At 39.5% G+C, this 25,762-nt stretch overlaps 1 protein-coding gene across 1 annotated transcript in view; it reads left to right on the forward strand.

Annotated features, from left to right (window-relative positions):
- The window catches only part of SLC28A3 (solute carrier family 28 member 3), a 41,436-nt gene that overhangs the window by 6,714 nt on the left and 8,960 nt on the right, over positions 1–25,762 (forward strand). The window contains exons 2-13 of the mRNA XM_065663859.1: positions 674–771; positions 3,835–3,921; positions 8,195–8,286; positions 9,672–9,861; positions 11,342–11,486; positions 13,303–13,416; positions 14,890–14,967; positions 20,986–21,066; positions 22,146–22,226; positions 23,058–23,183; positions 24,310–24,437; positions 25,298–25,466. Of these exons, the coding sequence (XP_065519931.1) occupies positions 674–771; positions 3,835–3,921; positions 8,195–8,286; positions 9,672–9,861; positions 11,342–11,486; positions 13,303–13,416; positions 14,890–14,967; positions 20,986–21,066; positions 22,146–22,226; positions 23,058–23,183; positions 24,310–24,437; positions 25,298–25,466 (1,389 nt within the window). The remainder of the gene's footprint in view (positions 1–673; positions 772–3,834; positions 3,922–8,194; positions 8,287–9,671; positions 9,862–11,341; positions 11,487–13,302; positions 13,417–14,889; positions 14,968–20,985; positions 21,067–22,145; positions 22,227–23,057; positions 23,184–24,309; positions 24,438–25,297; positions 25,467–25,762) is intronic.

Below are 25,762 nucleotides of genomic sequence, written 5' to 3' on the forward strand. Positions count from 1 at the left end.
TAAATTATTTAACATTTAGCTTAGAGAAGCTTTCTTACAAAACCAAAATAAGCAGCCCTTCAAGGATCATTATAAAGAAATAATGTACTCTTCAAAACATTCAGAAAAAGAAAACTAATAATAGCAATTAATAATAGTAGTAGGAATAGTGGAGTTGATTATGGCTGTCTTCAACTCTGTAGGTATACCACCTACAGCTAATGCAGTAAAGCTAACTGTGCTCTTTAAACATACTCTAGGAGTTTCCAAGAGCAGTAGAAAGGCATTTTTTTAAAAAATATGTATTTACTGCATATGCATAAGGGGTATATATACTGGAGTAAAGGTACTAACAAGCTGAGGAAGGCCCAGATAGGCCTTTCTGCCCTTGGTGGGGAGAAGGGCGAGATCTTTGCAAACTTGTTGAACCAGTACTGAGGCAAAGCACAGCACTGGGGGTACCTGTGAGTTTGGGTCAAGAAAACAGCAGATTCACAGTAGCTAAGCAACACCCACGGCAGATGCAGGTTTGTGTAATAGCACAAGGACTTGAACACCTGAGCTCTGTACACTCTGTTGCGGGGTCCCTGTGTTACTTAATTAAAATATAGAAGCACAGGCATCAGAGTATAAATCAGTTCTTACTGCATATGAGAAAGGCTGATGAGAAATCTCTGGTCTTGTCACACCCCAGAGAGACATTAAAGGTGTGGATGTTACAAATATGAAAGGTCTTGGAGACAATTCACAGAGAATGAAGAAATCAGAAAATAAGAAAACTGTACATATTAACCTATGGTTTAGGTTTTGGTTTTTTGGGTTTTTTTTTTTAATAATCTTATGTAACTTTATGAACCTCACATTCAATTTCAGCAATTCGCTATGATGATACTTCCAAGATATATATTTTTAGAAAGCTTGAATTTGATTTAAAATTCATAAACTGACAGGGAAGCGAGGTCTGTTCTCAGAAATTAGGAAAAAACATAGAAAATTGACAGGATGTGGAGGATTTAGAAAAAAATGTTTTCTAATGTCATAACTGCTTCATACAAGATAAAAAAGAGGCATCAGGTATAGTGATCTGAGAGCATACCATGATGACAAGTTGATACAGAGTATTTTTTCCTGAGAAGCTGGAGAAAGAGAAGCTGGAAACATTGGATTTCATGACACAATCTTTCAGTCAGACAGGGCATACATTTTATTAAATACCTGTTCTTTCAAAATAAGGAGAATTTCTCGACAAACACAAACTGGAGGCAACAGCTCTGATTTACAGCTCACCAAAGAGGAGAATACAATACAGATTAATTCACAAGAAACACATCCATTTTGCCTTTTTCTGGCTGTACATTTGTTTAAGCCGCCATAGTGAGTAGCTCACTATGAAGACATGAAAGTCAGGTTAAAAATCCCCACAGATATTTTACTAGTGTCATATATTAATATTTTCAAATCCACACTCAATTTGCAACCTGATACCCTAAAAGTTCCATGAAAAACTTCTAGAATTTCCCCTGTTGTAACATGCAGCATGGAGACATATCTACTCACCAAGTCTGGTGATGGTCCTTGAAGCAGCACGTGAGAAATAGTTTTCCTGATGCTGTGGATATTCTCTTGCATCTTCCAGTGGACTTTTTTGATACAACCAAAGGCAGAAAAGGCATCCTGCTAAAGAAATGCCTCTGTTCTCAAAGCTGGAGTGATTCTAGACTCACAGTGATTGAAAGGACCACTTGGACTGTTCTGGTATGTGTTCCTGTGAACTAGACCAGGATCTGAGATCCTCAGAGAGGATGGTGATAGACAGTACCTATACCTTCCTCTTCAAAGGAAAACAACAAGGAAAATGTCAAAACAAAAAGAATAAAAGGAACTGATGGAAACTTTAAAAACAGAGAAAAGTAGTTGAAGTTGATGAAAGATGAAAGCTTCATTTTAGTCAAAGAAACCTGTTTCCCATTTAAAAGGTTCAGGTGAAAGCGTTCAGTCACTACTTTGTGCAAATGTAGTGGAGATACACATACCCACACTGACCCTTTCCCAGGCACGCTGTAACTAAGGCACACACGCCTGCACACATGAAAGCATGGCTCTTCAAACTGGAGGGCTGGGCTTTCCTAACTTATAATGTAGGTTCAAAAATCTGTGATAAGCACCTGCATGCAATATAGCCTAAATTTAAGCCCAGGAATAAATGATATTTCAATACTATCAGCACCCAATGTCCCTCAGGTAAAAAGCCCACCTCCTACAGCCACTGAGAATTATGCTGTATTTGTCAGAAGCATCTGTATTTGTCAGGTTTATTTTATTTCAGTCAAGACCAAAAAGAGATAGAAATTAAGGTTAGTGAAAGTGCAGCCAGAAGTTGCAGTGCAGTTCCACAGAGTTACACATCTTCCACCCCCTCTCCTCCTCCAAAAACTGCAGTCAAGAGGACTTCAGGCTCCTGCCTGTGTCACGCTGAGCTTTCTTCTAGGGGAATGAGTAGCAGCTTCTATGTACATATTCCTCTGCAGCACTTTTATTACTCATTTTATGTTAACTTTGCCTTTGAGCTGGTTCAAGTCTCTCACTAGGAGCTAACTTAGGGCTTTCCAGGACTTTCAGTAGCACCTGCAGCAGGAAAGACAGATGGAAGCGAGGGGCCAAGGCAAGGTCTGTGGTGGGCCTTGCTTCACACAGCAGTTTGGGGAATGCTGTTAGTGCAAATTATAGTGACAGAATAAGAAAAGGAAAGCTCACCTGCAGCCTGCCACCAGTCCAGCTGGCTGTGTACCAGGAGGCCAGCTCCTCTCCAGAGGGCAGGACAAAACCACTAGTTTGTGGAAACACTGTCTGCCGCCACCATGGTGCTGGTGGGACACCCAAGGGCAGGCCTGGCACAGCATCTAAATGAGGAGATGGGAGCATGGCTCAAGGGTGATGTGTGGTTATGCTGCTTCCTTTGAATCCAACAGTTGCCTGCCCTGTGTCGCCAGGCCCTCCATGGGCCCAGCTGCAAGTGTGGAGGTATGTACACATGGGATAGGCACTTTCGCTCTGCCCTTCAGGATTGGGACTGGGACAGTAACGCAAGGTGGGCATGGCATGTGCTGAGTGGCTTCAGGGGCTGTGCTGTTCCTACCTGCCTCAAGGACAGTCCTCTATCATGGTGGAGGTCAGGCTGCGGTTGTTCAAAAGCCTTAATGCAGCCAGGCTTATGAGGATTCAGGCAGTATAAAGGTGTGTTCTGATGAAAATGTCAAGTTTCTGACACAAAGATAGCAAATGGATTCTAGCTGTCTTTAAAGGATTGTTACCTGTTGCCTTTCCTCAGCAGCTTTTCTTAATAACAGATTTATTGGCTTAGCTAAATTTTTAAAACACTAAGTTCCTTTCCCCCCTCAATTTAACCATCCTCCATACATAAAATTTCCACCATATTAAAATTCTGCAAAGAGAGAAGCAACAAAATGAGGGGGTCATCAACAGGCGGTGCTGGGCAAGCTGGCTAATTGACAGCTCTACCACCCCTACCTGCAGCTCTCACTTTCAGCATGTATGCAGTGGTAGTCTGTATGACGCTCTTTTTAGCTCTCAGTAACCAGTATTTCTCCCCTGCCTTTATTTTCCCTTTCAAAACAGTGTGGATGGCTTGGGAAAGTTCACAGCCACAGTCTAACCACTGGGCTTGCCTAACACTGATCACAGTGCTGGTGGCAGACTGGAGAGCTGGAGACAAGTGCTCAGTGCAGATGGGAAAGCCTTGACACTGCTTCAGCCGTCTGCCAGAGGGGATCTGGGGTTTTGTGCCTTACTCATCAAGCATGCACCCCTCTCACAGCCTTGGCACTGATCTGTTTTCCAGGAGGATGAATACATCAATATTGAGAGTGATCTGCATGAAAGCAAACGTGACTCAGTAGATGATGAGCAACCACGCTTGAAAGGGTAATGTCTTTCGGATGAGTAAGTTTTCCACTCACTTCACCTTGGCCTAAGGAATAAGCTGCCAGTGTTTCTGCTTCTGGGGTGACAGCTGCCATATTTCACTGCCATACCCCTGTTCTAAACACACCTTTGTTCTGCCTAACAATTGCGTAATACAGAAACGTATTTAACATTATTACACCTTTCAACTGACATGTATGATGGTAGAATGGCTCTAAATCCTTTCAAATTAAAGGAGCAAGATTTTTTTCTCCTTTTCTACATTAACTACTCTTCCGATGTTTCCATAAAAGCCTTTTTGAGGACAGGTCTTAAACTTTCTGTCAGGAATTTAAAGATTCATATTGGCCTTTAGTTTACATACCTATTTATCCCAGTGCAAAAAGAAAAAGAGACAGGAGAGGGAGAGAGGAGGAGAGGGAGAGGAGAGAGGAGAGGAGAGGAGAGGAGAGGAGAGGAGAGGAGAGGAGAGGAGAGGAGAGGAGAGGAGAGGAGAGGAGAGGAGAGGAGAGGAGAGGAGAGGAGAGGAGAGGAGAGGAGAGGAGAGGAGAGGAGAGGAGAGGAGAGGAGAGCTGTAAAAAAGCGGTTTTAATGGAGAAGAGTTTTTACACCATTAATTCTGGTGTCAGGTGACCTTGCATGAAAGCACACATCTACATTTTACTTGAGGATTAGTTTATTGGTGAAAATTACAAACCATGCATAAGACATTAAAAAATTAAGAAATAATATTTAAAACCCTATTTTAATGTCTTAGTATTTTTGTCATATTGAATCTTCATATAAGCCTTCATAGAAATCACACTGTACTTTTCATATTCATTCATATGACAGCACACCATTTCAGTTTTGAACCTGTCTTTCTATGAGCAACTCACATACTGGGTATCTCAAAGAGCAGTTTGTCTTACTCAAATGGGACTACTTGGAAAGATGTCATGCCTGTATGCACTTACATAGGGAAGTAGCTGTAAAGATTTTAGTTATGCTTTCAGTGTGTACATATAGAACTTGGACTTGTTGGCATGATCAGTTTTACTGATGCCCTCATATAATGGCATAAAATACTGCTTCAAAATCTAGCAAAAGTATTTAGAAGTAACTTAGATATTCTTTCATTTTGCCTTTCTGTTCTTTGGAGGCTTGTAATTTCTTTAGCAGTTCATCAAACACTTTCTTGTTCAAAACATTTAGAGTCTTGTCCAGCAAAAAAAAAAAAAAAAAAGGCAAAAAGCTGAGATGTGATACATCAAACGTCCCAGTTTGATGAGACTCTTCAGTGGCATGTATCTAACTTCACCCCACAAGTATGTTAACTGCATAAGGAAGTATTGGTGCACAATTGGCTGTACAAAGCTAGTGGGGTCTCTCCCATTCAAACATGGGCCCACAGGTGTCACTCAACAGGAGGCACCTCTGCACAAAGATGGGTTTAGTTGGTGTAGAGCTGAAGCCTGTATGGTTTTTATTGATTCTTGTTTATTTGTACTCCCATGGAGAACCGAGGGATAAATAAAGTTAGCAGAGCTTACTGTTCCCAAGGTCCCCTTGTTCTTCCATCAGCAGCAGGTACCATTCCTTCTGGCAGTGAAAGCTCCTCCTGGGCTGTAAGCTGAAGAGCACTTTGCTCTATTCTGATTCCAGTCAGGCTACTGCTTGTTCCGCACTCTCCGGTTCTGTAGTTGGTTTTCTGCTTTGTCTGGGCTTATTTTTATCTTGAGCACCTGACAACTCTATAACTCAACAACTCTACTAAGTTATTTTTTGTAAATTAGCCTCTAAAAGCAGGCACTAGTGTGACCTAACATCTTCCTTGTACCTCTCAAAAAGGATATTCACAAAGGGTGCTTCCAATTTGAATGTCATCAGTTTCTTTCAACAGATAGTACTGAATAGCCTGTGGTCTGAGACACAGGCCATTTGAAAGGTCAGTCTGCTTTTAACAAGCATTCACTGCGTGTGCAAGGTGTTGACATTCACTTACAGAGTACCTGCAGATCAGAAAAAACTTTTGAGTTGCAAAATGAAACCAAGAATTATTGAAGTTCAACTTTAAATGTTCTTAAGAGCTATTATGTTTCTCCAGCGTGAATCACTTTAAGCCTATAGGATCGGCTTTTAGGAAGTAATCTTTTCTTTCAGAACAGAGCTGCATATTTGTGACATATATATGCCTCAACATTCAAAATACCCTGATACCACCTAAATTCATAAATAACAAGGGAGAAATAGATGTTACAGCAAAGAAGAGATTACAGTGAGTTGCAATATTAAAATAGCAATTTTAAATCCCAGAGGGCTCGTAAGTAGCATTAACAGATAGTAGATAATATTATTTCCTTTTTTCTGCTTGATGGATGAGCTGTAAATTTGATAAAGGAACTCTGGTTTATTCAAGCATCTGTCTCTCATTTCTCCTTTTCTTTTCCTATTATAGCTAATCTCTGCTGAGATTGGGTAGATAACCTCATGTTCTTACAACTAAAACAAAAAATAAGAAGCTATGATCTGTGAGGCAACAGGAATTTCCAGAACTAAAACTGAAATACCAGAAGAAATTAAGACTTACCAGAGACCTTTTTATTCTTTGCACTGGTGAAGGGATATGTTCCTGCTTTGCTGTTCTGAGTGCTGATATGAATTAAGTTAATACTCCTTGTTTACCTCCAATTTCTTTTAAATTAATCAGTTTATATAATGTTGCCTTTATAGACTGTAGGGTGTGAGCCATCACCTTAGAAAAGCTGAGCTACAGCTGTGATTTGTTTTTCAGCTTGCACAACACAAGGGTGTTTACGTAGCTACATCTTTTGTAACTGAAATAAGTCCACATCACCAGCATGCTTAACATTGGAAATCTGTGTTGAATTAAAGCCCTTAGCTGCTATTTCCCAAAATTTCCCAAAACTTCATAAAATCATTCTGTGTTACCCTTAGCAAGATGAGAAAAGAAAGAAGTGAAGTATGTAGTAAGTGGAAGAACAGATACTAGGATAGGACATTCAAATGTAATAAATCAGTTTAGCTTCCATAAAATGATGAGTCATATATGAAAAGTTAATTTAATTAACAACCAATTTTTCAAATATACAGAAAAATCTATACACACTGTAATGAGGTTTTAGATGGATACTGGTTATTTTGCATACACAAATGCAGCTTTAAGCCTTTACAACTACTACTGCTCCCCATTGCAGTGCTGCAATGGCTGTATTAACAATCTTTGTGGATCTAGTAATGAACATTGAAACTTTATGTACCAGTTTGCACTAACCGGTGTTAACAGACCTCTGAACAGAAGAGTTGTACTTCAGAGGCGAGCAGAATTGGCCTTCTAGCTTTGACCAGTTAGATAGTCAGATTTTCTTTTTGACTTGTGTCCTAGTTTTGGCTGGGGTAGTTAACTTATTTTCTTCTTGTAGCTGGTGCTGTGATGTGTCTTGGTTGAGAAAAATTATAACACACCAGTGTTTTAGTTTTTGCTAAGCAGCACGTACCCTGACCAAGGACTTTTCAGTGTCACACTCTGCCAGTGAGGAGGGGCAGGAGAAGCGTGAGGAAGCAGAGACAGGACACCTGACCAGAACTAGCTAAAGGGATATTCCATACCACAGCACGTCATGCTCAGTATGGAAACTAGTCACAGTTGGCTGGAAGGGGCCAACTTGGGCTCCAAGTTGCTGCTCAGGGATGGGCTGGGTATCAGTCAGTGGGTGGTGGGCTTTATCCTTCTCTCCCTCACTTTATTACTACATCTACTATCACCCCCACCACCACTGCCACTACTACTACTGATTATTATTATTAATATTATTATTATTAATCATCATCATCATTGTCATCATCATCATCATCATCTTATATAAATTATGAAATTGTCCTTATCTCAACATGTGTGTTTTACTTTTTCCAATTCTCCTATCAATTCCACTGGAGGTTAGGAGGGAGTGATGGAGCCGCTGTGTGCTACTTAGCTGCTGGCTGGGGTTAAAGAGTGACATGTCCCACATCAAATCAAAGGAGTCCCCCTAAAAAGCTCTGCACATGTCAGCACAAATTTGTTTGGCACTTTGGGGTATGATTTTAAGTCTTACCAGGTGCAGCATACTCCACCAGAGAATATTTAATCAATTTAACCTGATCTTCCTGTGCAAATTACTCTTTTTTTTTTTTCTTTTTTTGTCTTTTACATCTGAAGTTTCTGTTCTGTTTGGTTTCATTTGTTTTGTTGGTTTTTTTTGTTTGTTTGTTTTGTTTTGTTTAATTTTTCTAGGCATTTAGAAAAGAAATATGATAAAGCCTGTGAATTTTGCAAGAAACATAAGAACAGAATTCACTATGCGATCTATGGAATTTTAACAACAGGTATAGTATATTACACCTAAGGTTGCTGAAGTCTTATTTATTTACCTTTATGAGATTATAGGCTGTGTCTGTCTTTTATCTTACACAAAAATTCTTGTCTTAAAGAATACATTTGAAAGGAGATAAAAATGTATTTAGACCCAGAGAAAGTTCCAGATCACAAAACCTCCACTCATTTCCAAACTTAACAAAAGCACAGATCTTGCTACACTGTTCCTGCATCATGCTTCAACTGTGACTAGCAATTACATTTGGGATGAAAGGGTAGTTCTGTTTGCATCTGTTTCATTACCAGCCCACTCCAGGAGGCTCGTTAAATTACAGTTCCAGGAGCTTGCCCAAAACCATGCACAAATCACATTAAAAAGTCAGGCATCAACTTGGACTGAACTTAAGTCAGCAGGCTAGAAATGGAAGTTTTCTGTTCTGATCCATATCACTTGATATCCACAGCAAATGTTTGCTAGAGGAAATAAGGTTTATGTCAGTATGCACTGCAAAGTCATTCAGATATTCTTCTTTGTCCCTTTCCTAATTAACCAGTAGGTTGGTTTGTTTTCTTTCAGTTCACCAAGCTTCTTTTTGAGATCCTCCTACTTGAACACTGAGAACATAAAGACGTAAAATATGTCTGTGTGATACGTATCAGCATACCATAAGTTGTTAGAAAAGGGTCATTTGCATGCTGAATATCCTGCCCTCCTAACATAAGCTCATCTTGCTTTGTCGTACAGACATATCTTGGCTCAAAAAAGTGAGTTCTACGGATATGTCAGGGTTAAACCCATAAAAAACAGCTTGCCTTGCAAAACTCAGTAGTTCTTCTGCCTTACTTGCCATAGACAAAATCAGATTATTATTTACGAGAACTGAATATTTCACTGGTTTGCATGTACTTGCAAAGAACCTGCAAAATGGCAAATCAATTCACAGTTACTTTACGAAGTAAACTACTTCTAAGCTTCCCAATTACTCGAAAGGGCCATCAAATCAGGCAATTGATGAATGTTTTTAAGTGTTTCTTCCACTAGTTTTATTGGATAAACTCATCTTCCTGTGAAAGCAGGAACAAGAACCATTGTTCACACGTTTTACACAGGAAAAGGCAGTTTTGTAGACATGTTTGATTTTCCCAAGTGATTAACACGTTTGATATGAATTTGTCTTGGCCAAAGCATATAACCTGCCACCTTTCATATCAATGAGCATATTGCAAGTAAAAACACTATGTATGAAAACAAAATTTTTCAATATTTAGGCCAAGGGTCAAAAAAGCACTCAAAAGATAAAGACAGGCCTAACTTTAACCACATCCTTTACATTTCAGATTTGATTCTGCTTTTAAAAAGACTGACCTCACTGACATATTCTTGTTTCTATGACAGCATATTTGGCAGTAGTTGTTGCAGCCTGCAGCTTGAATTTTCAGAGAGCCTTCCCACTCTTTATCATCACTGTCCTAGCCATCTTCTTCATCTGCTGGGATTTTTTAATAGCTAAGTATGGAGACAGAATTGCTGCATACTTTTCCACTGGAGTACGATATCTGGAGAAACAGTGGTTTTGGCTGAAATGGTAAATATTAATTACTTCTTATTTATGCAGAAAGACGAAGCATTAGTCAATTTACCCCTACAGTTTTATTTCACCTTAGACACTCACAAGCACAGGGTTATGGATCAATCATACAAATTGCAATGAGATCAAAGAATACATACAGAATAATTTAATATTTTCCAGTTTATAGATGTCAGGTACACCTTTAAGATTGCAATACAATACCTAGGTATCAAAAATCTTGTCAGAAAAAAAAATTCTTCACATTCAGACAGGACAAGTTTTGGGTTTGAAAAGAGCATGTTCATAGTAGTTCAGGTGCGTTGTAGCCTGCTTTCATTAGACAAGCCAGAAAGTACCTTATTGTCACTTGCTCAGATTGACAATTTTATGAGACACATAAAAAAATTAATTCTAACATACGCAGACTACTAAAGACCAATGTGTGTTATGTAGACACTACTTGTTCACATATCCACATAGTAATTCTTAATTGACCTTTAGGAATGAAAACAAGCCAGACATATTTAGTGTTATAGTAAGATCATACAGCCTTATTTGGGATGATAGATATTCATCTAGTAGACAAATGGTAAAACCTTAGAACTGGTAGATACTAATTCCAAGAATTCCTGAGCAGTTATAGGGAACATTTAAGTTATTCCTGGGAAAATGGGAAGCTAAAGGAGGCTCATAGACCAAAGTAAACACCAAATGAATTCTCATTAAAGAGGAAGGGAAATTGGGCAGCTACCTTCTGTCTCAGATAAGTCACCTTCTATCAGAGAGAAAGAGCTCTAAGGAGGAGTCCTTTTGTGTTCAGGGAAATGTCCCAATTTTCTCATAAGATTTTAAAATGTTTGCTACAGGAGCAGAAATTTCTAAGAAAGATGTTGTAGAGATTGTGGTCCTGCTCAGGAGCCACATTAGAGACTAGTCACACACAGACACCTGCACTAGGCAATCTGGCACCCTCTCTGGGGGAAGGAGCAAACAGAACACGAGAGCCCTGATGAGCAGATGGAACAAGCCAGGGGCAGTAATAATGCCTGGGCTTCAATCCTTAAATTGTACATATCACAGGCTAAGTGCTTAACTTGTTTATGGATTCCTCCAAGAGACAGAAAGTGTCGCAGGTGTAGAAAATGTTATTCAGCCATGCAATGGCTAACCACTTTGGGTAAAAATAAGTATATATGTACCACGAAAATCAGTAGAAGCTAAACAGCTGTTAGACACAAATAACACTAGACAGCTGTGACTTAAGCTTAGTTTTCCTCTCTGTAAATGGATGGTGTATTTGCTTGCCTCTCAGACTTCAATATGCAAGCTGAACATAGTTCTGTAAGACAGGTTCCTGCTTGTGTGGAGTCACGCATTTCAGTTTAATACATCACTCAGAGTTAATTCACAGACTGAGATACATCTACTGTGGGGAGGGGAAGGAATACCTGTTCTACTTCAGGATGCCATGCCTGACCCTTTTTCTTTTTCCTAGGGTTTTGTGTGCAGCTCTTATTATAGCTATCATCTGCTGGCTCATCTTTGACACAGCAAAACAGGGATCCCACCAGCTGATCTCCTTTGGTGGGCTTGTGTTGTATGTTCTCTTGATGTTTATCTTTTCCAAATATCCAACCAGAGTGAGTATTTAATGGTTCTTCTGGGGTTTTGGATTTGTGGGGTGTTTTTTTGGTTTAATGTCTTGAAAACTATTTCTCTATGCTAGTATCAAGTTCAGCAAGAGTAACGGAAAACCCATGAACATAAAAATTTAGCCTTACCAAAGCCCAGTGATGTATTTAATTTCTGAGGAAATTAATTTTGCTCTGGTGTCTTGGGGAGCAGGTGTGGGGCTGTACCAGCACCTGAGTCACACTATTTTGGGAGCCTGCTGCCTGTCCTTTGTTCCAGCCCTGATGCAAATGATTGGAACACATTTCCTCCTTGAGTATCAGTGCAAGATGAGGCAGGCCTGCTCCATGCTTTCCACTTACAGGAGGTTCACAGCAGTCTTCAGGACATCACAAGCACTTATTTGAGGACACTGCCATCACATCAACACAAAACACATGGAACTGGAGACATTTCCCTCATTTATGCTGCTCTTAATCTCTCACAAGTTTGATTTCCACTGCAAATGCAGCAGCTGAGGCCAAGCTGAGGTCTTCAATTTTCGCTAACCCACTCCCATAGGCTTGTCAATGACATTTATTTTAATTTTCCAGATGACGTCCTTTCTGTACTGCTGAGATATTACAAAGGGGTTACTTTAGTTAGCCACCACAACTCCCACTTCAGATTTTACCCTTGTGTGCATGCCTAGCATACAGTGCATACTTTTATCAGTCATAAATTAATGACTAATCCATTGCCCGGGTCACCAAGTTTTACCAACACTTTTCAACACTCCTGCATCAGTGCTAAGGATTTCTTAACAGAAAAAGTACCCTCAGCAGGGACTCAGTCTCCAACTGAGGTAAACTCATGTACTTCAAGTGGTTTGTGCTCTCCCATAGGTACTTATTAAACCTAATTGGCTTCTGTTATTCAAATATCATCTGAATAAACTGGAGAGTGCCATCTCAGGTCTTTGCCTTGTAAATAATAACATTCAGTTTTCACAAAACAAAGATATTTTCTGAGGCAACAAAGCAGAAATCTACAGTATAGTGAAGAGGCACTAGTCATAGGCAGGCACAGTTTTTCCAACTGTCTTTATGTCTTATGAATTGCAATATCTAACAGTGAAGTTTGCAAGTGTCAAAGATCTTTAAAGCTGAGGAACAGAAGCAGAGTTGAAATTACCCAAGCACACACACACAAAAAATTGTAGTGAATCTCCGTATTCTCACTCCAGATATGTGAAGAATCTACATGCCCGTTTACTTCTTTTTTTTTTTTATGTTTCCATTCCAGATTAAAGGAAGAAAATAATTTCTACTGCCTTGATCTATGTCTATTTAATCTATAAACTTTAGCATAGGAAGAACTCTCTCTCCTTTTCCTACTATTTGGTTACTTGCTGTCTATGGTGCTGAAATGTGCATGTTCACACTTAGCAAGCTAGGCTTTGATCAGCTAGTTTAGATGGAGACATCCCCTTCATACAGCTCTCAAATGGAGAGAGCTGATTCATGCTTCAAGTCTCTCCTACAACCTGTTTTGGCAGCTGCTCCTATCCTGCAATATAGTCAAATATCCCCTTATATTGTTTTAACAAACATATAAAATTAATTATCATATATTTAGATGACAAGGAGGTTTTGTGTTTTTTTTGTGGGGTTTTTTTGGGTTTGTTTTTTTTTGTTGTTGTTGTTAACAAACATCTAAAATTAATTAGCATATATTTAGATGACAAGGAGGTTTTGTGGGTTTTTTGTGGGAGTTTTTTGGGTTTGTTTTTTTTTGTTGTTGTTGTTGTTGTTATTGTTTTGTTTTGTTTTTCTGTCTATTTAGGTTACTTGGAGACCAGTATTTTCAGGAATAGGAATGCAATTTATTCTTGGGCTGCTTATCCTGAGGACCAAAGTGGGGTTTGATGTATTTAACTGGCTAGGCATTCAGACCCAGGTAAGCTACAGGGCAAACAACCCCCATATTTATATCATTTTCTGTCTTGACAATCTGACATAATAGCCAGGCAGTTTGAGGGTCCACTTGCCCCTGGATGTTTTCCCCTCTCAAGAAAATCTGGATTCTCAAAATGTGTAGGACTCCCTGAATTTAACCTTTTAGTGTCTTTTTTGTCCAGTTAACACAAGATCATGTGGGACAGGCTCATGAGTAATAACCAAGGTGACCTTATATCTTAATGGCCTTACCATCCTTGGGCTTATAATTAATTATAACTTGCACCCTCCAAACAAAAAACACTATTGTGCTAGGGCACTCACGGAAACTCTTAGACCTGGCCCAGCTCCAGAGCATCCTCGCAATAAACCTAGTACGCTGGGATTTGACAAGGCAGAAGTACCACTGTCTTCAGAGAAGCCACACATCTTGCCCCAGGAGCATTTCATAGTTTTCATGGCATATAAGAAAATTAATTCAACTACAGGTGGCAAAATCCACAGCTGCAAGCAGCAAAAAGATTTCCAGAGAGGGGACAGGAACCGTGTGTAGGTGCCCCAGCAGGCAGTCTGCAGGCACAAAGGTTTTTTTAAAAGCTCATTACTGTAAAGTAATAAGTAAGAGAAATCCAAAATGTAGGTCAGAGAGTACCCACTGAAGGGCATTCAGATTTCTCACCCCAGGGATACCATTCTCACAGCTGTTCTTCACAGTGCAGGTAATTAAGAGCATTCAGAATAAGACAGTGCAGAATGTACTGTCTCTGCGCGGGAGCAAAGGTACAGGTCTGACGTCTGTCTGGCTGTTAATCTGCAGGAGTGGGAGTCATCTGGGTTTTGTCACCAGGCTCTCAATCTCCCCTTTCGTCTCTGACTGAAGCTGGTCTGGCGCCCCCTTTCGTTAGCTCCATATGGTTTATGGTCACTTCTGTCATAGCTTGCTACACTACGTATTACATCTCCATTTTTAATTGTATCATTAACTACATATGTTGGCTTCAGGAGCTTGAAAATGCATCATCATATCAGAATTAATAAATTTAAGGGGTTTTTTAGACTAGCTTTTGGCTACTCCTTTCAGAACTCATTACTCCAGCCACTACATCTCCATTTTGAACTGTACTGTTTACTGCACTTTTTTGTATGAGAGGGAGTGTAGAAATGCACCGCAGTATCAGGATTAAAAAGTAAAATCTTCTTCTAATACAGTTTATGGCCTTTATTGTGATGGGTACTGCAGGAAAATATGCCCTTGCTGTTTATATAAATACTCTGAAGCAGCCTGTGCTCTTGGCAGAACAGAACAGAGATACTCAGTTTAGCCATCCACAGTCAGTAAAGCTCAGATCCATACAAAGCAGATCACAAGCTTCTTGGGCCCCAGCAGATCTCTGTAAGACAACTAGCAATATTTGCTTAGTTTTTGGCAGGCACATGAAGCTTATGGCTAATTTTCTCTGTTTTCTGTCCATAGACTTTTCTGGAGTACTCGGACACAGGTGCTAAGTTTGTGTTTGGTGAGAAATATATGGATCATTTCTTTGCTTTTAAGGTAGGTCAGGTTTTATATATACTGTGCACGGCAGATAGACAACAGAAAAAGGAACAGTATGACTTGCAAATAAATTCATTTTATGTCTTGCGATACTACTGCAGTCACCAAAGAAATCAGCTAAGATATAAACTCTTCTTTACTGTGTGACATTCTGAATAGAGAGTTTGGGAACCCCACATAAAGCCCTTTTATTTACAGTCATACACCAAATTAGGCCACACTTTAATTGTTACAACATGTGTTGCAAGTAGACAGAACTTTGGTATATGTTTCTACAAGGATCAGGTTAAAAGGCTCCTACCTGGTGATGGAAAACCAGTCTATCTTTCCCACCTCTCCATGAGAAAATCTATTATACCACTCTATGCTGTGCTATCCTGAAGTGCTGTGCAGATGACTACCTCACAGTTATTGCCCCTGCAGAAGTGGAAAGTGTACTTAGGCCAGGTAGAAGAGGTAGAAACTGCCATGTATAAGCAGAAAGGATTACATTACATTATTATTATATTAATAAGATCCCAGGGAGATTTCCCAACTCTCCCTTAAAACACCCTGTTGAAAAACTGCCCAAATACAGCTTACGTGCTCTGTGCTCTCTAACCTGCACCAGCAGCCGGTCTGCTTTTGCTCCACATATAGCCCATGACATAACGCCTGCTTAGGCTGGAATCAAGAACATAAAAAAAATACACACCAAAAACCCCACAGAAACAAACAGAAACTGCACACACACAAACCAGCACAACCACCAAAACAAGCAAGCAAAAACTGAAACAGAAAACCACACCCAACTATGAGAAATGTATAGGGACTTTTTCAGAGACCTGTCTGGTATTAATCTGTCTGGTATTGCAGACACACAGCCTTGGGCTTACACGCCTTTTATCTTCATTTTTCTGTAGGTGATATTTCACACTTAGCTCTTTCAGTACTTCAGAAAGAAAATGGGACCTGCAGAATATGCTACTACTAAGAATAGTCAGAACATCTTAATGGGGAAACAAAAACAAGCATTTCAGCAAGAAACATAAATTATATTTTCATTGCAGCATTTCTGTAACTTTTGTTTCACTTTCCAGTCTCCTCTCACCTTTACTCTATTGAGCATTCAAATGACAGCTTGCATTCATAATTCCATATTTTGGGGATGAAAATGTTTAATTCACACCCCCAGTGATATTCATGCGGCTTTCCTCAATGCTTTATGAATATGATTTTTTTCGAGATGGTTTTTTAATGCTTTTGGTGATGCAAAGCACTCTGCTGACTAAAGCCATAACTAGGAACCAGACAGTCAAAAGTTTGCTTCTGTGCGTGCACACATCCATCAGCCTTATTCTATGGGATAAGTCAGCAAAAGACATGTGGAATGTCTAGAACAAGCTAACAAGGACAAGTAGATTATAACAAACCCACGAGTTGGTTTTCAGAGCTGCACATCTTGATATGAGAATATATATGGTAAACAGAGTGGCAGATAAGTGCACAGCTCCATCAAAACATGCTTCATCTGCTCGTCTTGTGGAAAGAGACTTATTGTTTCCAGTGTCTGTGAGTGACAGCCAGCCTATTCTCTCCTGAAACACTTGTCATTTATTTTGAGATTTAGATGGTCAAAAGTGCTTTTTGTATCTTCCAGATATTTCGTGAGGTTTGTATGTACCACTGAGCTGTCCAAATCTTTCTCCAAGAGATTTCAAAGTGCCCCATAGAAGAGAAGAATCTCAGTCTCAGCTTAGTTGTTGATGGAGAGTAGGCAAGTGATAGGGTATGTCTTCACAGGAAAAGTGTCAGAGCCCAGGTGTATCCATACTGCATCCTTAGCAGTATGCAGGGAAAACCTCAGTTTTCTGCTTAGATGAATACAGTTACCAGCACATACACATCTCTTGCATGCACCCGCTGGGCATTCTGACCAGACTACAGACTACAGGCCCACAACAGACTTTGAGTGCATAGTCTTGGAAGCACTAATTAGTCATAAATACATGCATTTGTATGCTTAAATTGGGTTAGTTTAAATGCAGATTTCTGTATATGCAGACGCAGGGTTGCAGAGTTCTAAAAAAGAACACTTGTCCATGTAAACAAGTGCACCCAAGTATTTAAGTAGATGGAAAAAAACTCTTAGAACTAAGTCATCTATCCTGTTGATTGCAAAAGGCAAAGTCTGCTTCCAGCAAGCCGGAAATTAGACTTTTGTTATATCAGTATCTTTCTATGCCAGGAAGAGTATGACTCCCTGAGAAAGGCTTTGTTTTGAAGGTCAGGCTGCAGGAGTGTCTGAAATCAGGATGTTCCTTAAACGTCAATAGCAACTTCTTTAAAGGAATGTAAGGAAAAAGCTGAACATCAAGCCACAAATTGGAGAGGAGTTGTGGGCAGCCGACAGCTTCAACTCCCTCCCTGCATGTAACATAGGCAGTAACCACGAAAGCAGCTCTTTAGTAAGGTCAAACCATATTGCAGCACAGATAAGAAGTATGAAATAAGCCAGTTTATTAAAAAATAGAAATTAAAGAATTTATTTTCTTAGAGATTGCTTTGTGGGAAGCATGAACTGCAACACTGATAGGCCACATAGGTATAATTCTAAAGAGCACTTTGATACGAGTTCTCCATTGAAATGTGGGATTTTTCCACATGCTCATTAAATTATTCATCAGTTAAAGCTAAAACTTGACTATTTAAAGGTATGTAGTAGATATCAGGAACTATACATATTGGAGGCTAACCTTCCACACAAGTTTGTCCACAAAGGGAATTCTAGTGGTTTAATCGTGCAGGTATAATTACAATGTGGGACACACCCACTTCTATATGGAAATACCCTAACCCTTTTTGAGGAGTAGGCTTTTGCTACAGCTGAGGTTCATCTGACTTCTCTCCCGTATTTCCTTTTGTGGTTCTCTCCCCACTTTCTCTGGGTTGACAGCTGTCATTACAGCCTGTGATGGTGTGTGTACATCCGAATAAAACTGATGAATTTTTTAACAGCAGAAGCAAGTCGGAGACAATCTCTTTGTCATCCCTGTTCAGAGTAACTGCATCTTTGTGGCAAACTTTTCACTCAGAGAATAAGAGCACTCCAGCAGAAAGAAGGAACTGGGAGTCCATGAGACAGAAGAATGAGTTTTAAGAGCTTTTCTTTCCTTAAAGCAATTTCTTGCAACCAGTGCACGCTTTTGGAAAAGAAAAAGAAAAACCAAAGGGGACTTTTGACCTATTATTTACAAGTATATCTCACATTTAGCCAACAGAAGAAACACTGCCAATTAAGGCTGATGTTGCACCATGCCCTACCCCTGCTGTACACAATGTGTTTGACAGCCCTAAAGTTACAGAAAAAAGATATTCTCAAGACTCCTTAAGATCATCGTTGTGCTTCCTTTATTCCCAACAGCCCTTCCCCCAGGCTCCTCACCCAATTCCCTAGTCCTCCAGACTCCTCCTCAACTACAAAGGTTTGAATGGTCTGTTTGCTTCCTCAATAACTTATATATTGTACCTGGAGCTCTAGTAAGGCTGGGATTCTTTCATCTTCCCCAGGCCTGCTGCTAGCCTGGTGTCCCTTCACCCTTTAGATGCTTCACCAGTGCCAGACCCTGGAGCAGCTTTCCTCTTGCTCTCCCATGTTCCTGCACAGCTCTTAACCATAGAGGTGTTGCCTGAGCATGCATGCCCTGCTACCCAAGCCCTAACACCCTCAGAGGGAGCCCTCTGTTACTGACCCTGTGCCACCTAGTCCCATGGTTCTGGCATGGCAAAGAAGGCGAAGGAGTGGATTGGGAGTGGGAGAAGATGCTCCTGCATCTGTTTTACCACTCTTGTCTCTCCCACAAAATGCAGCCCCCCGTAGGCCCTGCAGAAAGGTGAAAGTCCTCTTGGGGCTTGTGGAGAGAAGATGGCCACTCCATATAGACGGGGGACAGAAGCAGTTTTCTTGAGGCTGTTTTCTCCTCTCTCCCAAGATTGAAAACCACTGACTTAACACTTCAGAGTATTAACACTATGGGAAGCCTTTGTGTGAAAGTGGGGTTGTTTGAATAAAGTGGTTTTTACTTTTAAAAAAAAGTTTTCTAAGAAGTGGTTTGTTGGGTTTTTTTTCCCCTCAGATGGACTAGTTGTTTCATCTTAAGTGTGTTTCATTGTGTTTATCTCTGCAGACCACACAATTGAAAACTGGCTGCAATGTGACATCTTGCAAGTTCTTTTTATGTTCTGCTTATTTTAGAGTAATAATTTGGCAGTGCTTTTGGTGTGGTTTTGTTACGCCTTTCATAAAAGGTAGCCTGGACATGACAACTCATTACCGTTACTTACCTCTTAAATGGTTTCTACGCCTTTCTGATGAAGACATAACATAATAGGTACCACATTAAGTCACTGGGGATTTAGGTAGGAGTGCTTAGTTACAAAATAGTCCCCAGTTTCTTTATGCAATCAATACACAAAAGATCACTACTGAAAAGCAAATTCCCTGTTTTGTAAAGAATAATACTTCATTCAGAAATGCCTGCAACTGCAAAAAAACAGAAAAGCACGTTTTAAAGTTATCAAAGGTACTTTCATGTCTAAAAATATTTAGGAACAAGGAGGGGAAATGGCAGGAGAGAAAAGGCAGGGGAGAAGATGAACTGAACTAAACTACGGCTTTCTGAACCAAACTTTCTGCCATCACTGCATGGCAAACTACCCCTAGAGGATTGCTCAAAGGATCACAAAATCAAACTAAAGTAATACTAACTTTTTGTTTTTATTAGATAGATATAACTTCCTGAAGAGCACAACAATATCTGTGAATTGCACTTTCTCCTTTCAGTGAAAGTTTCTGGTCATCTAAACTGAGTTTCCAAACATTTATCAAAATTGCTGATAGTAATAACTCTCCTCTAGAAAGGCATAACTTCTATTTAACAAAAAGGTCTAAACTAACAAAGTGTTTTGGTTTTATTTTTCATTCTGTTCCTTGCTTTTATTGATAACGAATTATGCCTCAGCTGAACACACATAAAAGCTTCCTAGTGTTAGCGGTACTGTTTTAACTGCAACAAATCTGTCTGCCTAATTGTGAGCCTTTTGGAGTTTTTTTTTTTTGTTTGTATGTAACTCTCAGCATGTTAACTGCTGAGATCCTGTGCATTTAACATGCTTGAGAATCAAGTGATGTTAGTTTTATTCAGTATGAAGAAACAACACATGTAATAATCCACCAGACAATGAGTTAGCCATTCATGCAATTCCTTTAAATTACATAAGGAAAATATTTTTCTTTCAGTCTCTCCTGAAAAAGACATATTCAGTTCTTATATTTAATAGATATACACCTGTGAATTTGTTTTTAAGCAGATTCTGCATCTGTGTACAGCTAAGAGCTCTTGAATACTCTTCATTGGCATTATAATTAATGTCATGAGTAGAATAAAAGGGGATTTTTCTATAGTGTACTATTAAAAGGCAGCTACACAGTATGGGCTTTGTAAGGAAGCTGCCCTCAATTCTGTGAAACTAAGTCAGCTACAATCCCAATCAAAAACTCTTCAACTTCTGTTTATGTAGGAGTCTAAACTATTTTTTAAGCACAGACACAGAGAAACTGAGCTCTGAATTCTACACCACAGTCCCATTGTATATATTTCTGCTCCTGGTTTTCAGTCTACAGATGTACATATCCACATCTTCATAGATGCCATTGCCCAGTAAATATTTGAGCTGTCTTAAACACAGCTTGAAATTAATGTATATCATGCTAAACCAGACAGTTTCAAAATTACTGCAATCCTGTTAGAAAACTATGTAGATACATGAAAAAATAGTTAATTCTGGCACAAACATAAACAATGAGCTAGAAGGTTAAAAAATTTACAGTATAAGTGTAAACTTAATGATGAGTTTTCAACACTTTTAAGTGTATCTTCAAAAACATGACCCCTTTTTCTTTTCAAAAATTAAATGGCCTACAGAATCAAGGAAAACCTCTCTAGAAGTGTTAATGATTTTGTGTCTCCAAATCAGGTCCTGCCTATCGTGGTTTTCTTCAGCACAGTGATGTCTATGCTTTACCACATTGGATTCATGCAGTGGCTTGTTGGAAAGGTATGAATTTTTTGCCAGTAGGTACTCATTTGACTAGTATGGTACACTTTTTGAACACATGCAGACGAGCTGTAGCAGCACCAAGCTGCTCAGGGGCGACATATGAAAAGTGGTTGTTCATTTTTAACCCAGAAATAGTTCTAAATATTACCACTGTAAATTCCTAATTGGCATCACATAGCACGCTTTCCTGCCACCATCCTGGTTGTATTGCTAACATCACAGTAATTGTCAGATTTGTCTGGCTAGCTTTAGCATTCCTCACACATCATACTTGCTTAAATCTGCCTTTCTGCCTACCCCTTTCACAGCTCACAAAGTACAAGATGGAGGTTACATCACAGACATTAGATTTCTGCTTTCTACTAAACATTGAAGTAACAATTGCACATACCTTCCTATCACAGATCCTCAGGCTATGATCAGAGGCCAGTTCCTCACCTCAAGATCTAAGTGTTTGTTTCTGTCAGGTCTTCTGTCCACCGTCAGTGTCCACGAAGATAAGTTCACAGAAAGTCCACTTCTTGCCCTGTCCACCCAACAAACTTACTATATGGGGGAAAAGATCTTCCCGCATGGTGGTAGTTAAACCTTACTTAAAGATACTCTTTAAGAGTCTTCTGTCATCCTCATTCACAAGATTGTTATAAACATCACAAATCTAACCTATCTGAAATAACATGCTAAATTTTCTATGAGGCATTTTTAACTTTTTTTTTTTTTTTTTTTTTTAGCATTTTTAGCTTTAATCTAAATTTCACATTTTTTCCCTTCATATGCTATAAGTCCCTTTGGACAGGTGCATAAGTAGTAAGGACATATCAAAATTCTGCTTTGACTGATTTAGCTTAACTATTTAGTGCCCGGGAGGAGCCTGGGGTACTCTCGATTCTGTTCAATTATTCTTGGCTTATTTCTAAATATTACTATTAAATTAATGTGCCACATCTTGAAGCCGAAATTATTAACATGAAATATTGTAAGGTGTCTCAGAATGCTTATATTAATTAATTCAAGAAGTGCATGGAATAGGCAGACCAATGTGGTTTGTTTCTTTTTTAATTTTTTAATCATTTTAGGTTGGTTGGATAATGCAGATTTTCATGGGGACAACTCCTGTTGAGTCTCTGGTAGCTGCAGGTAACATATTTGTGGGACAGGTGAGTTGGAACACAGAAAAACATGCTAGCACAGGGTAACTAAATATTGTGGAATACTGCTGCTCCGCATGCATCTGTGTATAAAAAAATCATAATTTCATAATAAGTCAGGACTCCAATACAGCAGGACCGGTGGTTGATTTCCAGAATCTGAGAATATTCATGTGTCGTCAGCAATGCACAGCTGGGTACCATGTTTTCCCAACAGAAAGTCAAGCATAAATGTAGGTCACAAAGCATGTGACAGAATCTAGCAGTCCATTTTAATAGGAAATACTTTAAACCTGCACTACAGCAGTGTCTGTCCCAGGCTTCAAAACAATGTGGAAAGATCAATATGTAGCATCCAAGCCCAACAGCAACATTAGCATATCAGTTGTTTAGCAGTGGTGCATCACTGTACCTGCTTCAAGATTTAAACTAGTACCTCTGTATGACACTGCCTCCAGGATGTGCTCACACACATGGCAGAGAAGCTGGGAGCTTTAAGCTGCCTGTAGTGAATGGTACATCTATTTCACCTGATGCACAGCCTTGCCTCTGGCTGTACCTAATTCAGGCAGAATTAATTGGATTAGGATTTCTTGCCAATTTCATTGGGCCATCGGGGAGACAGCAAACCAGACAGAATTCTCTTCAGACAAGATGGATGTTAGTACGATTTTCTATCTTGGTGTAAAAAACAGAATCAAACCCAACTTATTAGAGCACTCATTAGCAATAAGATTAATTAGTCAAAGACACCTAAGAAATTGTGATGCCCTATTAAAAAAACAACCTCTGAGGTTTTAAGAGGAAGTTCTTAATTTGGTAGTTGTTTTTTGCTTCCAGACAGAGTCTCCTCTCCTGGTACGGCCCTACTTACCATACATCACCAAATCTGAACTCCATGCAGTCATGACAGCAGGATTCTCAACAATTGCTGGAAGTGTTTTAGGAGCATACATTTCTTTTGGGGTAAGACAGAGAAAGAGAACTGGAAAATATGCTGTTTATCTGAAATCATGTAAGTATGGAAGTCCAGCTAAAATGCTTTGCAAGTACACCTGAGTCATTCCCATATCTTTTTTTTTATTTTTTTAATGAAGGAATGAACCAGAGAAATCCCATGTCTTCCGACAGTAAAATGGATACCAGGATCTGATGCTGAAGATACTAAGTAGCACAAACTTCTGCTTGTAATACAGACAGAATTCCTGCCATAGCTGCAAGGAAATGATTTATTTGCATATTTTCCTATAGTCCACATGAAGTAACACGTGGAATATACTTACTAACTGAACAACTCCCTCACTTCTGTTGCAGTGATACAAAGTTCTGCAGGAACTATTGCTAGCCATATGAGCTTAAAGGGTTAACTTGTGACTGAGGTTCTAGTGAAGCTTTACAAATGAAGGTAGTAAATGACTTGTCTGCTAAGGGGCTGGAAACACAAAGCCAGAACAGGGTTAAAGGTGTGATTTATGATCAGAGTCACTGGGGGATGGTTGATAAATATGTTAGTTCCATATCTGAATAACATACACTGGGGAGGCAGAGGCAAGATGTGAGTATTGGTCAAAAAGGCCAATTCAAGAGAAGAAAAGGAGAGATAGAAAGACAGCAGAAGTTCGTGAAGAAGTTGTTTTGCGTAGAAATTTGTGTAATAAGGAGTGAAAGGAGAATAGAATTTATGTTAGAGCAGGTAATTTTTTTTTTTTTTAACACAACTTCAAAAGACAAAATCAATTTTGTCCCACTGCAAATGATACAGGGGGTCTTAAGGAAGGCTGACTCTTGCTTACCTGCTCTGCTATTGCTACACCCAACCACACTCAACGGACACAGCTTTTTTTTTTTGTTTTGCCTTCAGGCTTGCCACTACTCAGAAGTGAAGTAGTTTGCCTCTTGGAAAATTAGTCCATACTTTCCACTACCTAGATTTTTCCTGAGTCAAGTTGGTTTTCTCCTGTATTGCTCATTTTCTTCCATCTGAGCAATGTGAATTTTTTAATGACCCCCTGTAGAAAAATCATCCAAGCATCTAAAAATTTCAATCTCTTTCTTCCATGTCGTGCTTATTTTCTGTCAACTGGAATTTCAGGTTTCTGCCTCCCACCTACTGACTGCTTCCGTCATGTCAGCACCAGCGTCATTAGCCACTTCAAAATTATTCTGGCCTGAAACTGAAAAGCCTACAGTAACTCTGAGTGGGCTGCGGGTGGCAAAAGGGTAAGCCGATATAAGATCTAGTTAATAGTAATACTCATGCACAAATGAGATTTGGAAAAATAACTCCTTGCACATAAGCTTCAGAGGTAGCACACAGTAGATTTGCAAGCAATAAATCAATGGCACACCAACACACCCCAAATTAGTAGTTTGTGAATTCAGGTGCAGCATGTCCCAGTACAATGTATGGAGGTTATCACTACTCACTGGGACAGGCACAGAGATGCCAAGGACCTGGGCCAGACAGTAAACTCTCCAAAGAAAGAGGGAAATGCCTACCTGAGGTGAGCCACCAAGAGGTTTTCTCCTACGCCTTGTGGCTGTCTTTCCTTCGTAACAAATATGTAAATGCAAACATACAAAAGTGAGAGTGGAGCAAGCATTTCAACGATGACAGCAGTGAACTTGTTGCCCATCTGTAGGGAGACTCACTTGTGTTGAGAACAGGCAAAGCAAAAAAGCTTGTAAGAAGCCGTTCCTGAAGAGCCCAGACACCTGAAGAGCCCAGACATCTGTGCAAGGGTTGCCTGGAAGAAGAGTGGTGCCCACTCCCTTGTCCCAGTGGAGGACAGGCAATCACAGTACTGTGACCTGAACCAGACCTTGCCCAACCCCAAATGTGCCAGAATTCATTCTCAGGGCACCAAAAACATACACCCTCAGTGGCTCTCAAAAGGATCAAGATCAAGAACTTACTCAACATAATCACTATTTCTCTTGTGAGTGAACAGACAGCTTCAGTAGTAGATTTCAAATTAAGTCAATGTAACTTTTCAATCTATGATTTGTTTTTGAATTAAAAATTGTTCACACTCTTTTTTCTCTCTTTTTTTTTTTTTTTTTTTTTTATGTTAATAAAGTGAATCAAAGAACCTACTTGAAGCAGCCAGTCAAGGTGCTTCTACCTCCATTCTGCTGGTAGCAAATATCGCAGTGAATCTGATCTCCTTCCTTGCCATGCTAGCTTTCCTTGACTCAGCCCTGTCTTGGGTGGGCAGTCTGTTTGACTATCCACAGCTGAATTTTGAGGTATGATGATCTGGTCTTTCAAGTCCTTCATGCAGCTTATATATATGTATAATTTGCCTTTCTCAAATTAAGTGCCTGTATGGTTAGTTGGTTTTTGTTTGGTTGGTTGGTTGGTTGGTGGGGTTTTTGTTGTTGTGTTTTAATATGGTCTAAGACCATATATTTTTGTGTGCATGCTTCTGAAAAATATTTTTACAGCCAAAGGAAAACTGTTGCCATGTAAATATTTCTATATCCATTAATCCATGTATAGCTTCACCCTGTGGTTCTTGCTAACTAGCAGAGTATGTTTACAG

This window comes from Lathamus discolor, chromosome Z (genome assembly GCF_037157495.1).
Source record: "Lathamus discolor isolate bLatDis1 chromosome Z, bLatDis1.hap1, whole genome shotgun sequence".
In the NCBI taxonomy this organism is placed as follows: Eukaryota; Metazoa; Chordata; class Aves; order Psittaciformes; family Psittacidae; genus Lathamus; species Lathamus discolor.